Source organism: Camellia sinensis, chromosome 2 (genome assembly GCF_055761805.1).
Source record: "Camellia sinensis isolate YWXY chromosome 2, ASM5576180v1, whole genome shotgun sequence".
NCBI lineage: Eukaryota > Viridiplantae > Streptophyta > Magnoliopsida > Ericales > Theaceae > Camellia > Camellia sinensis.
The window spans coordinates 148891897-148909318 of NC_138962.1; the positions used below are offsets into that span (position 1 = coordinate 148891897).

A 17422-nucleotide genomic window follows, 5' to 3' on the forward strand; every position below is an offset into this window, starting at 1 on the left:
CCTTATATACAAAACAAAACCAAAAAAAATGTAAAATTGGGGGGGGGGGGGGTTTATAAATCCATCCATGATTATATATATACACGTGTGTATAAATAGTTTGGTTCACCATGAAGTATTGTCCGCCTATATTAAAATTAGAACTAAAGCATCCATTGAAAGAAACCAAGCCAAGCTGTATGATTTGGTATGAATTAGATTGATTTACAAAATTTTCAATTTTTTACTCAACCATAATAACATCTATTTTTTTGGTATTTCTTATACGCTTCCCTACCCAAAAAGAAAAAAGAAAAAAAAAACCATTTAGTTCTCTTCAAAAGCAAAACAATTTCTTATAGGGCCAATATGGTAACGTTTGCTCATTTCGCCCGCTATATTCACCTCGAGTGTTGTTATTAGTATCTCACTTATTATTTTGGATTTCTCATTTTTTATATTTTTTTTATTACAATGATAAACTCAAATAAAATTACTAAAGTGGACATCAATTGTTTTGAGACATCCTATCTCACAATTAAGCTCACATACCCACTTAATCATAAGATAGGTTTACGAGAGTACCTACCTCCATCATCACCCATACACTTTAAAACCTTCAAAACTTGCCCACCCTAAAACCTTCAAAACTTGAGAACACTCTAACGGCGATATTCCGATGATAACGGTAGCAACCATTCGACTATACACAATTCTCCATCAATGGTAATGAGTGGAAGTTTTTTCGACAACCACAATTCCATGAGACGAATGGAGTACAACAATGTATGTTAGAGGAGGTTCATAGCTTGGATAGTATTCGCAGCTCGGAGGAGGTTGGCCTTGTAATGGTAAGTTTTTTCAAAAATATAGATAAAGATGTGAAAACGGTTCGACTTCAAAAACACACAGGAGTTTAAATTTCCTAAGGTTCAAGAACGCGGGGTTGAACATCAATCATTTGTTCATCAACATAAGTTCAAACAAGGGAATTTCTTAAATTTTGATGGGTCAAACTTGTGCACATACGCAGGAGTTCACGTTTTCTAAGATTCGGGAACATAGGACCGAACTTTAGTGATTTGTTCGGCAACACAGGTCCCAACATAGGTTATTTGTTCGGGAACACAGGTCTGAACAAGTGAATTTCTTAAAGTTTGATGGATGGAAAAGAGAGATACCACTGTGAAACTTGTGAAGATGGGTTTCAGATCAATATAAAAAGCTTCTCTTCACTTGCAAAACTTGTCTTTCTTTCTATGAGATTCATCGTGAGAGAGGGAGTGACAGAGATACTACCGTAAGAGTGAGAAGAGATCTCTACAGTGAAGTTCAATTTTGAACTTTTTAGGTTTTGGAAATCAATGGTTTTTAAGGGTGCGCTAAGGGGTGCACATTTTAGTGGGTGTGAAATTTTTAGAAGGATAATTTTGACATTATTTGGGAAGATAAATTTTAAGAATTTTAAAATTTATACATAGAGGTCTAAAAAAATAGAGGGTTCAAAATAATAAATAGTGTTAATAGCAACACTCATTCACCTTTCCCCCAACTTCCCAACATGCAATTACACTTCAATATTAATGCCACCTCATACCCGAACTTTATTGTATAGACACCATCCTTGGTATAATGTCAAATAAGCTTGTCCTTCACCATGCCTGTAGAGGGTTGGCATGCCAAACCTGGAATTCAAATAAATTATTAAGAATATAATGTTAATTTGTTATTTAATTGAATTTATTTATTCTTCTTGTGGGAAATTAATGTTGTTTTAATTAGAAATTATGTGCATAATATATAAATAAAAAGAAAAAAAAAAGAGAAGCAAAAAAGAAAAAAAAAAGCTAAGGGCCAAAAGGGTATTAAAGTCATTTTACTTGGAATTTGAAGTAAACTTCCATTTGCATACCAAAAAATATTCAAATTGACATCATTTTTCATTCATATATTAACTATGTATTAAGGTCATTTTTAATTCCTGTGTTGGACCAATCCATATAGAATTATGTTCTAACTTTAATTGAGACCCCATGAGTACACGGTGGGATTGGTCCCTTCGGAATTAGTCAAGGGTACGCACAACCTGATTTGAATACCCTAAGTTATTAAAAAAAATGGTCATTTTCAATTCATATTTTTTGAATAAATTACACTCCCTCGACTATTGTTCCATATCATTTTATCCATGTAACTAAAATTTGTAGCACCTAACTTCCCCTCATCTATTATTATTATTTTTTTGTTTTCAATTTAGACGTTTATAATGAAATACCATAGGATAAATTACACTTTAACCCTTGAACTATCATTCAATATCACTTTACACCTTCAACTGAAAAATGATACATTGCCATTTTGAATTATAAATTTATATCAATGCAAATATTTTGTTAAGAATCTGTCGCTTAAATAGATTAAAAAAAAAATTAACATTTGACTTATACATAACATTTCAAATTAAATGCCAAAAATGACATTATCAATATGTTTGGTTTTGTTTTTAAAAAACTATTTAAGTTTTTTTTTTTTTTTTGTATTTAATAAACTTCTTTAAATTTTTTTACTTTGTAAGTATATCTAATTTAGATGTATCTACAGATTAAATATTTATAAAAAATAAAATAAAATAATTCCTAAAGAAAAAAAGTACGAAAATATACCCTTTTTTGTGGTTATTTTACCTTTAATTTTTTTTAAAAAAAAAATTCTTCACAAAAAGTTACTTGTTAGATGCATCTAAATTTTTTTTAAAATTTACTAAAATATGAAGAAAAAAAAATTACTAAAAACAAAAAAAATCAACATTTTTATTTTTTCAATTAATTCTATTAAAAAAAAGGAAATTTATTTAGAAGTCCCATCCTAAAAAAGTATGTCTTGTAAACTATTAAGTCCCATTGAATTTGAAAATGTGAGTTCCTTTCACTATATTTTTTGAAGATTCCAAATGTGAATAGGCTTTATTTGTGTAATTTTTTGTCAAATGTGTCATTTTTAAAATATTACGATACGATGTCATTCTAATGTATACATTATTTATCTTATTAAACATTTGTTAAATATATTATTCTTCTTAAAATGTAACAATGAGACATTTGTGCACTGTCTTATTAAATTTTTGTCAAATATATTATTCTTAAAATGTGACAGTGGAACATCATTTTAATGTGTCTACTATTTGCTTATTAAACTTTTTCCACATATGCCATTCTTTTCAATATGTGACAATGAGATATTTATGCACTATTGTTACGCCCCGAAATTTATTCAACATGAACTACTCACACTAATTAGCAATCCCACATTAATTACAACAATTCTTCCATCTTTACATAAATAATAAAAGAGTCTTTACAAAAGCTCCACATACGAATATACATTCAATGATAAGAAAACACATGAATCTATAGCATGTGAAGCATCTATTCTTGAAAGCACCAAAATGCCCTTAAAGGCTTACATCTTCCAAGGCAGTAGCCTGGTTACACCAAAATGGCCGCTCGGACCCATACATGTTAGCCCTTGGCTTTACAAAAATTACAACAAAAGGGAGAGCCATCTGCTCTTCACAAAAAAATATCCACGCCCTCAGTTCGGCGGGATCACCACATCTTTACCTGCATCAAAACCCATAGGAGTGAGCACAAAGCCCAGTAGAGAAATTCTCACAAAGTATATACAGTTATGCTTCTCCCTCAACACAAAAGTAAATGAAGTGCAATGCTATGCCAAGGGTAGTCAATGAAGAAAAAGAAATAGTCATTTCAATGCATTGCTTCAAAATCGCCATGTTCTCAATATCATCATGTGATCTTATCAATTTCAAACTTCCATTATTAATTCAATAGGGGCGGTAAATACAACACTGGTAATTCCTAGGTCGATGTCTGCAAGTAGACTCTACGAGTGCTACCAAACTGTCATTTTTACCGGTATTAACCGGAAGGCTCGACACCTATTCGCATGGCTTTCGGGTCTTTCACCCTGGACACTCAGGCCAACTTATCAAATTCAATTACACCCTCTATCCGGACTTACCATGTATTTACCCCATTCACATTTCCATAATTCTCATTACAACATTATCTTTTTCAAAGTAAACCCTTTTCCCCTTCATTCAATATGTATAACAATGTTAATAAATCAAATGAGAACATGATGCAATACATAATATCTCATAACGTTTCTCCATTTTCAATGTCTCCACCATAATGTGTTCACAATTTCCATTACCCCTCTTCATTGTTCTTTTACAAGATTACCATGAGCCATCAATACATAGCTACAATCATCATCCTTGGTGTACAACAATTGTCATTTCACAACTATATTTCATCATTTATTCAACAATAGTTTTTTTTAAAACAAAACACCCATTTCAATACGTCAAAAACTTTCCATATTTTTCCAAAAATTCCCAATTTCTAGGGTTTTGATAAAAAACCCCACCTTTCCATTTCATGGTGAAACCCACCCAAATCATATTCCTTGAGTTAAACAAAGTGGAAACCCATAAGGGTTAGCAAAAGGGTTGAGATTTAAACCCCTATTTTCAAAACTCTTTTTACCTTTGGAGCAAAAATCAAACTCAACACAATAATCTCAAAACACTTTTAAAATCAACATCTAGATAGCAAAACATGTATATATAACTCAAGAAATCCCTACCTCAAGCTTAGAAGAGGAGATGAGCAAAAGGTTGTAACTCCAAAGTTGACGAAACCAACTTTTACTTGGATCAAAATGAAGCTCTTGACGAGATCTACAATCTTTCTCAAAGGAGTTAGGCGAGGAGATGCCTCCAAGTGAGTAGATCTAAGGATCTTTGAGCAAAAAATGATTTTAGAGAGGGTAAATGGGTTTCACGGCTTAGGGAAAGAAAAAGAGGGGAAAAGTAAAGAAAATGTTAGGTGAGGGACCTATTTATAGTACTAGGTCAACAAGAAGTAAAGTCTCAAAGTCAACCCAAAAGACCAAGTCAAAATCCCCAAAAGTTGAGCCAAAAATCGGACTGAAATCTGAAAAAAAAAATCTGCAGGGGTCGACCCTTTCAACACAGGGGTCGACCCTATGAAGAAGCTTATGTTTGACAGCATGCAAGAGGGTCGACCCTCTCCCAGACTGGTGTCTACCTTAATTTCCAGCCAACAAACTTCAGAAACAAAGGGTAGACACTTCCCAGACTGGTGTCTACCCCAATTTCCAGCAAGCAAACTTCAGAAACAAAGGGTAGACACTTCCCAGACTGGTGTCGACCCTTGTGACCAACAACAAAAAGACAGTGTCGATACCCCCAAAACCGGTGTCGACCCTAGAACAAAATTTTAAGTTTCCAAACAACTTTTCAATGTAAACAAGGGTGAACGAGCAATCCCAACAAGTTTAAATCAATTTGTACTCCCCCCAAAACTAAGGTACAACCACACCAAAGATTCCTAAAATAAAATAAAATATTCAAATGCACTTCCCAAAAGGTTTTAAAGGACACGAGTGCTACAACCTCCTCACCTTAGAAAATTTCGTCCCCGAAATTTAAACAAACTAACCCAAAAGCTCTAGTAATCGCAACATCAAAGTTCAACCGACATTTACCATTTTATTCCTCATTATTTCATCAAAACACAATCGCTCAAACTAGATATATAAAATGAACGTCTATAACAAAATCTCATCCTTCCATAACCTCATGCTCAAATTAACAATATACACACAACAACATAAGATCATCAATTTAACACATTTTCCATTCAACGTTAGGGGACATTACAAATTTAAGACAAACAGCTAAACGAGCTTAAATAAATCTGGATACTTGGAGCGGACCTCCGCTTCCCGTTCCCAAGTCGCTTCCTCAATCCCATGGTGCCTCCACAACACCTTCACTAACGATATAGTTTTACCTCGTAACACTTGCTCTCGGGTATCTAATATCTGGACCGGTCGCTCTTCATAAGGGGCATCCTCATCTACTTCCAAATCAACCCAATCTAACACATGAGAATGGTCGGGTTCGTATTTCCTAAGCATGGACACATGAAACACATTGTGAACTCCTGAAAGTTGTGGCAGTAAGGCTAACCGGTATGCCACTTCTCCGATTCTCTCCAATATCTCGAAAGGCCCGATGAACCTTGGAGACAACTTACCACTCTTACCGAATCTCATCAAACCCTGCCTAGGTGAGATCTTAAGAAACACATGGTCACCCACTTCAAAAGATAAAGGTCTCCTCCTCTTATCGGCATAACTTTTCTATCGGCTTTGGGCCGTAGTTAATCTTTTTCGAATAAGAGCAACTTTCTCGGTGGTCTCCCTAACAATTTTCGATCCCAACAACGGTGCATCTCCTACCTCGGCCCAACAAACGGGTGACCTACAAGGTCGGCCATACAAGGCCTCAAACGATGCCATCTCGATACTAGCCTGATAGCTATTGTTGTAAGCAAACTCAATCAACGGTAAGTGCCTCTCTCAAGACCCCTTGAAATCTAGGACACAAGCTCTAAGCATATCTTCCAAAATCTGTATTGTACGTTTCGATTGCCCATCGGTTTAGGGGCGATAGACGATGCTAAATGTCAACTTGGTTCCCAATGCCTCTTGAAGACTTTGCCACAATTGGGCGGTAAAACGAGGATCTCTATCCGACACTATGGTTACCGGAACCCCATGAAGCCAAACTATCTCTCTAACATGTAATTCTGTCAAGTGCTCGACTGAGTCGCTAGTGTGCATAGGAATGAAATGTGTGGACTTAGTTAACCTATCAACAATCACCCAAATGGCATCATTGCCCCGCTGTGTTCTAGGAAGCCCAACTATGAAGTCCATGGTAACGTGCTCCCACTTCCACTCGGCTATTGGTAAGGATTGTAACAAACTCGCTGTTCTTTGGTGTTCGGCCTTTACTTGTTGACAAGTAAGGCACTTAGACACAAAGGATGCAACATCCCGCTTCATATCCCTCCACCAAAACTGACGGCTATGGTCGCGATACATTTTGGTGCCTCCCGAATGTACCGCAAGGTGTGAGTGATGGAATTCCCGAAGCACTTCCTCCCTACAAGATTCCGGCACAAACAAACGATCTAGGTAACGTACAGTCTGATCCAAGTGAATGTTCAAACCCTTCTCTTCCTTCTCGTTGGAGATTCTATCACAAATCAACAATACTTCACGGTCTCCTTCTTGTGCCTCTACTACTTTGCTAATTAAGACAGGTTGTGCACTCAAAGTAAATAGTGTTTCGCCCTCTTCAGACTTCTCCAAGAAAAAATTAAAATTAAAATTAAAATTTTTAGAAGATTAGAAATGATGGTAAAAGTGAAATTTTAGATTGAGATAAAATTAAAATTAAAAAAAAAATGTCTGAGATAAAAATTCTAAGAAAAAATTTAAGGGTTAATAGCAATGCTATTTATTAATAAATTTTCTAATATAAAATTCTCATAAGTGTATTTAATTAAAAAAATAAATAAATAAATTATGCGTACACAACCTATCCCTAACGTTATCATCTTAAGAGGGAGACGGTGAAAGAAAGTAGTTGGACTAACAAAAATGGCCTCCTCTGCAACTCCCTGTACTCTCATGCTATCCCACGGCGCTTCCCCTCTTCTTCCCCAACACCTCACCCCCTCTCTCTCCTTCAAACCCAAACCATGCTTCTTCAACTTCTCCAACACTTTCTCTCTCTACCCACTTGTTTTACATTTCACACACACAAAATCCAACAATTGGATTGATGTTTCTTCACCCAATTCCCCAGTTGTTGTGGCCGCTTTGGCTGCTGAAGTAGAGGTAGCAGAAGAAACCGAACAACTCCAAGAGGGTGTTGTGGAAAGTGGTGTTGTTGTTACCCCAACTAAGCCCAAGAAAGGCAAAGCTGCATTGCCTCTCAAGAGTGACAGAGTACGTGTAATCTCATTCCTTGTTTCCCTTTCTCTTGAATTGTGGAGACATTAGTGATTTTATTTATTGGGTTTCTTTGATTTTCACATTTATTTTAACTGTGATTGTAAAATTTTTAGTTTCAAGAATCTTATAATTGAGTTGGGGATAGATTGTGCTAATTAAGATCTACTTTAATTGGTATTTATTTTGTTTTTCTTGGATTGTGGATGTGTGTAGTGAATTACATATTGAATTTTGTTTGATTTCTGTTTATTTTGCAATTTTAGTTATAGGAAACCAATATGAGAGATTGAAACCATGTATTGTGGGTGTATTATAGTCATTTATTTACTTGTTTTTGCTTGAGTTTTATCTTAATGATGACTTAAGCATTTCAATCCCTTAGAATCCTCCATTGTAGCATCCGAAAAAGACTGTATGTCATATTTTTGTTTCTTCATTTCTTCATCTTTTGATTATCTACAAACTTTGACTATATCTAGTGGTTTTTCCCTTTATTTATTTATTTATTTTAAGTTTTGGCTATACAGGTTGTGGTTGCAGTAGAGTATTAGTTCATACTCAAGTTTTGAGAACACCTTTTCATGTCATAGTTCATGCTCATTTGAGAAGAATGCCTTTTATAAAATCGGGTCTTGAATATTAACAACAATTATGCAATTTTATCTGAAATTCTCAAATTATTCAAAACGATTAAAAGCCCTTGTGTTTTAAATTATTATAAATTGTAAATTGTTATAGAACAAGAGTTAGAAGACCTCAAGTTTAAAAAATTCTTGATATATATTGCCTTTTTAAATCAGAAATTTGCTTTGCATGAATCCCGAACGTGATATTTATCACCGTGGTTGCTCGTCTTGTCTCCTCTTTGGTTTGTTTAAGTTGTCTACCCCCATACTTTCACATTCCTGTCTCCTACTTTCACATTCATGTTGTTACTGCATTTTTAACTTACTCCTTATCCTCCTTTTGTTGGGATTATTAGAGAAGGTCTAAGAGATTCTTGGAAATTCAAAAATTGAGGGAAAACAAGAAAGAGTATGATTTAAAAGCAGCAATATCATTGCTCAAGCAAATGGCAAGCACAAAGTTTGTCGAAACAGCTGAAGCTCATTTCCGTCTCAACATTGACCCAAAATACAATGATCAACAGCTGAGGGCAACAGTGAGTTTTTCTTGCATTTGATTAATTGTAGTGAGAAATATGGTAGCAATCTCATGGACTACAATTAGGCCTCATTTGGCATGTGCCTGTTTTAGCCTAAAAGCTAAAAAGTGACTAAAAAAATCAAAAAGTGTATAACCTATACCAAAAAGTCAAAATTCCATTTTCTCTCTACTTTTTGCATATCTTTTCGTAAAAAATCAAAAAATATTCCAAACATACTAGTTTTTTTTACCTCATATTTTAGCCAAAAAGTCAAAAAGTTATTAAAATAGCTGAGTCCAAACGAGGCCGTAGAGGTTGTTTGGGATGTTCTAAATAAGTGCACTTTTTGACTTTTTATGAAATATGGGTTGGGTTTAAAGTGATGTGGTAGAGAGATGATGTGACTTAAATAGGATAGTGACTTTTTGACTTTTTAACTTTTTTAAGGGATGCCAAACCTAGCCTTAGTTTCTACTATTGTTCTAATTCTTTCATGATAGGTGAATTTACCCAAGGGAACGGGACAGACGGTTAGAGTTGCTGTTCTCACTCAAGGTAGCTACTTTTTCTTTTTCTTGACTTCTTTAATAAGTAATGTTCTGTCAGGAAAATGCATCAAATGTGTGCAACCATGTACATAGGATAGGATGTAGATGTATATTAGCAAGAAAAGCAAACCTGTAGGCTGTAGACTCATTCCACCCAAATCCTAAACAGAAAAATCAATATGGAAGGAGGATTTTCCCTAATCCCTGCTAACCAAATATGGGGATCTCACATCAGCATGTTTTAATGTCAGATCAGGCAATTCCAGTCCTTCAAAAGATTGCCTATGTTACTCCATCCAAATACAAGCATGGAGGAGCTGTTGGAAATTGCGTACCTAGGCTAGGCATAAAGGAATGTAAAATTTATTTTGATTCTCAATCCCCATGATTATATTTGTGATATATATGAAACATAGATACAAACATCCATAGAAATAGTTTGAACAATACCTCAAACACAAAATTCAATTCCTTGCTTGATTTTCAGTTCACTCCAATTCAAAAGTAGTTCAAGCATCCGACCTCTAAAAGTCTTATAACAAAGGCATTGTCAAGCTCACAACTATTCTAGAGAAACAATGAGAGGCAGATGTCAATCTCTGGAGTGCTAGCTCTTATAATAGCTCTCATATTTGAAGATCAAGTCTATCTTGTCCCACAAGGATTGATGATCTTCCTGATGTTATAACAAAAATGTTTTTTTGTTTTTTGATAAGTATGTTACAATGAACAAGTTATATCGCAATTAACTCTTAATTGCAATAATCTCATTAATTACCTCTTAATTAATTTAAATCCCTAATTAACACTTAATTTGGATGAACTCTTTTCATTCGATTATATTACGCATTGTCCTTATTGTGTGTGAAATTTTAGGTTCACACTCGTAGAAATAATATAAATTCTTGATATTTATTATGAATTTTAAATGTCCCACGGAACATGTCCTTGGGTTTCCACAAATCTTGAGTGACACCAAGCAACATATTATGAACATACCAGATATTATGAATATACAAAATGAGCCCTTCTAACCGTTACCATACATTCAATCCTTCCCTCATATAATTTAGGTTTGTCAAGCCCCTAACTCAATCGTGTGTCTAATCTAATGCATATCAACTTGTATTGGTGAAATTAGAAACTCCTTTCTAATTATTACTTTGCCTTGACCAAGGTCTTTCTCGAGTTATATCCTAACAGCTCACATATATTCTATCTCTTTAGTCGAGAACTATGAAGCACGAGTGCGGGTGCGGGTGCTGATACTGATACGGGTACGCCGATACAGCAAGACCTAAAAAAAATAAGATATGGGTACGGTTGGGGCACACCGATAAATTTTTTATTTTTTTTATAATTTATAGTTTGGGATTTAATTTACAAATCAAAGTTCAATACCAAAATTAAAAGTAGAAATTACAAAACCAAAAGAGAAATCATAGTTCAACAATACCAATGCCAAAGCAAAATCTATAAACTATTTTAATGCCATAGGAGAAATTACAAAACAAAGTTTCATTCCAAAAGCAAGTTAAGCAAAATTTAAAAACTTGAAGCTTTAATTTTCACTTATATCACCTTCATCATTGAATAATACATCTTTCATCTTTGGCACATCAAATAAAGGATTTGAAATTTTAAGAAATAAGAATTCTCTAATAAATTAAACGTATCCCACCAATGTCCCATAACTTGGTGTACTCCCGATGTATCCGTGAGGTATCCATGGAATACCCAACTGCCAAATAATGTATAAAAAGTACTTGGTACGTATTTCGAGTACCCGGTACGCAGGCAACCCTATCGATATGAGTACCAGTATCCAGTAAGTACCCAGTACGAGTACGACACCATTTTTGGAGTACCCCTGCTTCATAGCTTGAGAGTGATGGATCAATTCTTAAACATTCACGTGCGTCCATGGGTGTCTCACTACGCCCTATCTATATAGGTTCATATTTCATTGTTGGAATATAAACATATTGTATTGTCAAAACTTGGCAATGCACACATAGGATAATCATGATGTTCTCAATCTAACGATTGCACACACAACTATAACATATAAGTGAACTAGATATGTTCCCGGGTGGTCACTTGTTCTCTAACAAATGCACACATGGTTGTTTGATTGTCCCACACAAGTGACTTGAGACCACTCCCTCTTCCAATCAAAGAAGCATAAGACGTGCTAGTCCATTTGGATTACTAACATCCAAATAGTAATCATATAACTAGGAAATTTTAAGAATAAAATACTGAGAAGTACATGTCTCTCAATTTTAACTCTGAAGAGCACAAATTCTGAACTTTAATTGTATGGACTTATGATGTAAACAATAGCACAACAAAGATAGTATGATAAAATAAAACTTTTCCCTTTATTAATTAATGACAAGGGGCTTTTAGGGCATACCACTAATAGAGCCCACCATCCATCAATGTTTAACTCTTATCCTCACTTGACGATGACTCTGAGTTGTCAGCTCTAGTAAGGTATATCCTAAATAATGAAAACAAAAGAAGCATTTAGGCTTTAGCAGCCAATAGGTTATTTACTTTTTCTGGATTTTCTTTGAACACTTTCCCATTTCACCAAATTGTCAACATCATAATTCTTTCCAATGTTGATATCTATCAAGGGAAAAAGAGGAGGACACTTTAGGAAGGCCTTGGTTGATTATTGGCTAGGATTATAGTTACTAGAATAGAATTGAACCTTAAAATTTTTACACTTTGTGACTTCCTGCCACAAAGGAAGCCTTCTACCCCTTTGGTATCTACTAGAGTGGGATAAAGCATGGCGATGTTTCCACCATGTCAACGTCTCAATCTTGCAAGGCCTTTTACAAGTGGGCCAAACCAATGTACCATCTACTCCACTAACATTGCCTAGTACCATGGCTTCCATAGATGATGTGATTTTGAAGAGATTTGGAACTCTTAGTCTGTGGAGCTTACTACCATACAGTAGTCATCATGAAATCTCATCTTTGCAAATTTCCCACTGAAAAGTAAATAGGTTTGGAGAATTCTTCTCAGCCATTCCTTTAGTTCTTCCATAATTTCACCCCAAAAGACTTGTACAAATTTTATTAGCCCTCACAGTATGATCCTTATTCTACACTACCCTTATCTTCCACGGCATATCTCCCTAGCCATTTTTCTAAAAAGCTTTGTTCAAAAACCTCAGTTTCCTAAGTCCCAATCCTTCATCCTTTAAAGGAAGACATGCTAAATCTTAATAAGTTAGTAATACTTGAATTCATTCTCAATACAAAGTGAGTAGTGATGTAGGAAGAAGAAAAATGAAGAAGGACAGAAGAAGAAACCTGGGATTAAGGATGTGCAATTTACCCGCCAATCCACCAACCCACCCCAACCCAACCCAACCCGCTACCCGCAGTTTGAGAAAGGTTATTTTCTTGAAAGTATCAATATTGACATGTTGGATAGGGATAGAGCTCATCTATTGCAGTACCTATGCAGCTATGCTACTTAAAAACATTATTTATCGAACCTCCATTGGATACTAACCCTTAAGGGAGTTGTGTCTCTAGACTCTTCTCACTACTTCAATTACTAGGTCACAGTTTTGTTATGACATTACAAAACTAGTTATCAAGGACAAAAGGACCATGACAAATATACGTACTATAGGTATTAAGCTCCTGAAGGGTTTCTGTGAATGGTATAATTATCTTGATTATGTTAGATTTACACCGGGTTCATTGAAAAAGTGTTGTAGGTGTAAAAACGACGTGGAAAAAACGTTCATCATTTAATCTTACATTGGCATGTTGGTGGCAGTGGCGATGCCAAGAATCTGCTATAGAGTTGATTGGGTGCTGGCAGAGGGGTTGCCGAAGGCGGAATATGAGGTTGTGGTAGTTAGCTCCTTCATGTCTTATGGGGTGCTTGTGGAGTGAGAGACGAGAATTTTGAGGGTGATGAGGCATTGATTCATGAGAGTAATTTGGACAGTTTTATTATCTTTTTGTCTAAAGAGTTCTTTCCACCTTTGTTGGATTCTTGTCTTGAATTTTTGGGCAAATGTGTCTATTTGTAATTATATTGGTTTTGTATCTTTTGGATTCTTGTAGATTTATTTTTTGGTGCTTTTATATACCTCATTTGCACATGGGATGCCTCCACTTTTTTGTTTCTATTTTGTTAATCTTTGCTTTTTAAAATGTAGTCTTAACTATTCTTTTTATGTGTTCATAAAACAGAAATTATGAACCAGTTTGATTTTAAGCTGATCATTCTGTTACTTTTTAGGTGGTAATCATATTCCTTTTCTATTTGTAATTGAGCCCCTTTTATCTGTTACACATATTTTGCACTTGTGTCCTTGCTATGCTCCAATGTTGATTAAATGTTTACCATTGTGTTATGCCGTGTTTCCCACACGTGTCAAAATGCGGCCACATAGCTTGTAGCTTCTCTAAGGGTCTAAACGGACACGCCAACACGTTAATTTTCAAAAAATGCAGGACACGACACGTGGGGGACACGCATGAAATATATGATTTAATATATTTATTATATGTTATATATATGAATATATCATTCAAAGATAATAAAAAATGCAATGACACTAATTCCTATAAATTTATATGGTTTTTGTTTTATTATTGTATTTTAAGTTATTTTGTTTAAACTTATAATTAGTTTCACATGTGTCCAATCGATAGACACGTGTGTTTATGCGATTGACATGTGTCCTCCAAGTGTCCAAACAGTGTCCGGGTCTTTAAAAAAATTAAAAATAGGGCACGTTTTAAAGAGTGTCGGACACATGTCCTAAGAGTGTCCAAGGAGTGTCAGTGTCCAACAAGGACAAGACACGGATACATCAACTTCTTAGAAGTGTCCGTACTTCTTAGCTAAGGGTGCTACATACAAGCAGATTATCATAGCCTTGTGAATTTGAGAATGAGATAATGTTACACTCATTTTTTTATTTTTCATACCTTCTTAAAGTCTGTTGTATTACTTGGCTCAATATCCGTAGCTGAATATCTTCAGGTGAGAAGTTCGATGAAGCTAAAAATGCAGGAGCTGATATGGTTGGTGGAGAGGAGTTGATAGGTCAGATAAAAGGAGGATTCATGGAATTTGATAAATTAATTGCTACTCCAGATATGATGCCCAAGGTCTGTTTTGTTTGATCAATATGGACTGCGTCTGGTTTATTTATTTTTATGTGGATGTCAATAGAATCTCTGTTCTCCTGTTTAGACAAAGTGTTTAGGATAAATTCTGAGCAGAAAGATTTGAATTTAAGTTTGGAGATTTCTCATTGGATGAAAAATCATCAACTTGGTTATAACATGTCCAGCAAAAGCATTCATATAGATTGCGAGATTTGTGCATTACCTATGATCAAAGTTTTGTGTTTATTCTATTTTCTACTTTTTCCCCCCCTCTTTCTGCAGCTGTGCTCTCAGATACCAAATTTAGGATACAATTTGAGATCATTGTCATGAAAAGGTTTAGGCAATCTTAAAATAGTAATGCCAAGGAGACCAAAATTTCTACCAAATGTCTCACATGGTTATGGGTTCCCCATGAGTATGGGGTCCACACGCATGTGAGACATTTAGTAAAACATTTGGTAGAAATTTTGGGGCCTCTAGCAATTTCCATCTTAGAAACTTATGCAGAATCACTATTTGTTAGCTGATTTTTCGTTTCAAAGGACAAATGTAATTGATGTGTGTCATAAACCTTTTTAGATTAAAATTCAAGCCAAACAGAAACTATGTGGATGTGATGAAGGTTCTTATGCCTCAATGAAAAGGACTTAAATAGTCAACATGTGCCAACTTAAAGGAAATTGAAATTAAAGGTAGAGCGAGAGTGAAAGTTGTAATTACTGAAGGAAAGAATTGCAAAGCAGTTAGATCAAAAGAGGAATATTGGATTTGGCTTTACTTAGAATAGTAAGATTTATTCTTAATTAATTTGGTCCTTTCCTCTAGGTAAAATACATATGCATAAAGTAATGTGTTTGTATTGTCTGGAGATCATATTTCATATGCCTGACTTTATTTACATTTTCCTGTCCCATCAGGTTGCCCAACTAGGAAAAATTTTGGGTCCTCGTGGACTCATGCCAAATCCAAAAGCTGGTACTGTTACAACTAATTTACCTCAGGTACAGTCTTTTTGTTTCATATATACAAATTTGGTATGTATGCATGTATTTCTACATTTACGTTCTAGTGGATATGTTTCCTGATGCCAGACTTCTGAGGTGAGATATTTTGTGTTAAATTTTCATTCATTAATGGTATAGCTTCTGTAAGTTGTGTTTCACCTACAATTACAAATGAGACTATGAGGAAAAGCGATTTGTGAGAGAAGAAAAAAAAATGTAGAAATGACTAAATATTATTGTGATCTTTGTATCATTGAAATTATTTTAGCCACTGCCAATACAAAGGTGGGTTATTTTAGCCACCTTGCCCTTTTTTAGGGCTGCAATGGAAGTTCAGTTCTTGCTATTGGCATTACTTGGCATGGCATAGGTGTGTAATTTGAAGGAAGATTCCTTGTAGAAGGCAAGAGAAGACTCTCAGTTCTTGCTATACCTTGTTTGGAGGACTTGTTTGGTTGGGTGAGTAAAAGGGAGAACCCTTTAACACTATCAGTTTTATTTTTTGTTCTGGTCTGTGTGTTTTCTTCTTCTTGTTGATACTGGAGACACTTCGCCTTCGTGTAAATGATAGTACACATATTTTAGACAGTGAATGCAAGATTTGTGCCCCTTAGAGGCCAACTAAATACAATTTACTTATCATTATAAAAAAAAAATAATAAAGGTCATCATCACACTGTGCTATCAACAATATATGAGTTCTCTGATGGCCTGCACCCTTAAATTACTGAAATGAAATGAATTCAGGTTGCATTTGTTTCAGGCCATAGAGGAATTCAAGAAGGGCAAAGTTGAATACAGAGCAGATAAGACTGGGATCGTTCACTTACCCTTTGGAAAGTCAGATTTTTCTGAGGAAGATCTTCTTGTGAACTTGCTTGCTGCAGTAGTATGCTCTCTCTCTCTCTCTCTCATGTTTTGCGCTGTCTGAATTATATGTACTCAATTTCTGAACTCTATTTCCTTTTTATTTCTTTAATTAATATGACAGAAATCAGTAGAAACAAACAAGCCATCTGGTGCAAAAGGAGTATACTGGAAAAGTGCACATATATGCTCATCAATGGGGCCTTCCATTCGGTTAAATATAAGGGAAATGCTTGATTTCAAGCCGGCGACTTTGAATGTTTAAGGAAATCTAAATACACATGTAAATTATATCTTCTAAACTATACAGGTAGCTTCTGGGTTTCCTCCACAGAGACTTGTGAATGTTTGAAAAGGGTAGGACACAAGCTGAGTTGAATATGATAGGGAGGTATTCAGATTCATGTTTGCATTTTCAAAGAGCATTGCATTGGCTTCTGTATGCCAGTTGTATCAAAATCTTGTATTGGTATCACGAACTTTTTTTACTTTATTTTATTTTATTTGTACGTTAGTAATAAGGTAGATTACAACGAATGAGTTATGGTCGCTCTATCGATTTGGACCTTGAACCTCTGACCTTCTCACTGTCCCAATGGACAATTACATAGACTACTGAGCCAACTGTTCCATTCATGTTAGTATTCAGACCTTAAACCTCTGACTTTTTCACTATCCCAATGGACAGTTACATGGACTACTAAGCCAACTATTCTATTCATGTTAGTATCACGGTCAATTTTAGTAGATTTTGGCAACCCAATCATTGAATTTTTCACCTCAAGTTTAAGC

The 17422-nt window shown here is 35.0% G+C and overlaps 1 protein-coding gene across 1 annotated transcript; it reads left to right on the plus strand.

The window, feature by feature from the left end:
• Positions 1-7456: 7456 nt before the first annotated feature.
• On the plus strand, positions 7457-17128 carry LOC114271524 (large ribosomal subunit protein uL1c-like). Its single transcript, XM_082915787.1, has 7 exons — positions 7457-7893; positions 8882-9061; positions 9547-9601; positions 14629-14756; positions 15677-15760; positions 16527-16652; positions 16755-17128. Exons 1-7 carry the CDS (start codon positions 7543-7545, stop codon positions 16893-16895), a joined length of 1065 nt encoding a protein of 354 aa, XP_082771913.1. The 5' UTR covers positions 7457-7542; the 3' UTR covers positions 16896-17128.
• Positions 17129-17422: the final 294 nt, after the last annotated feature.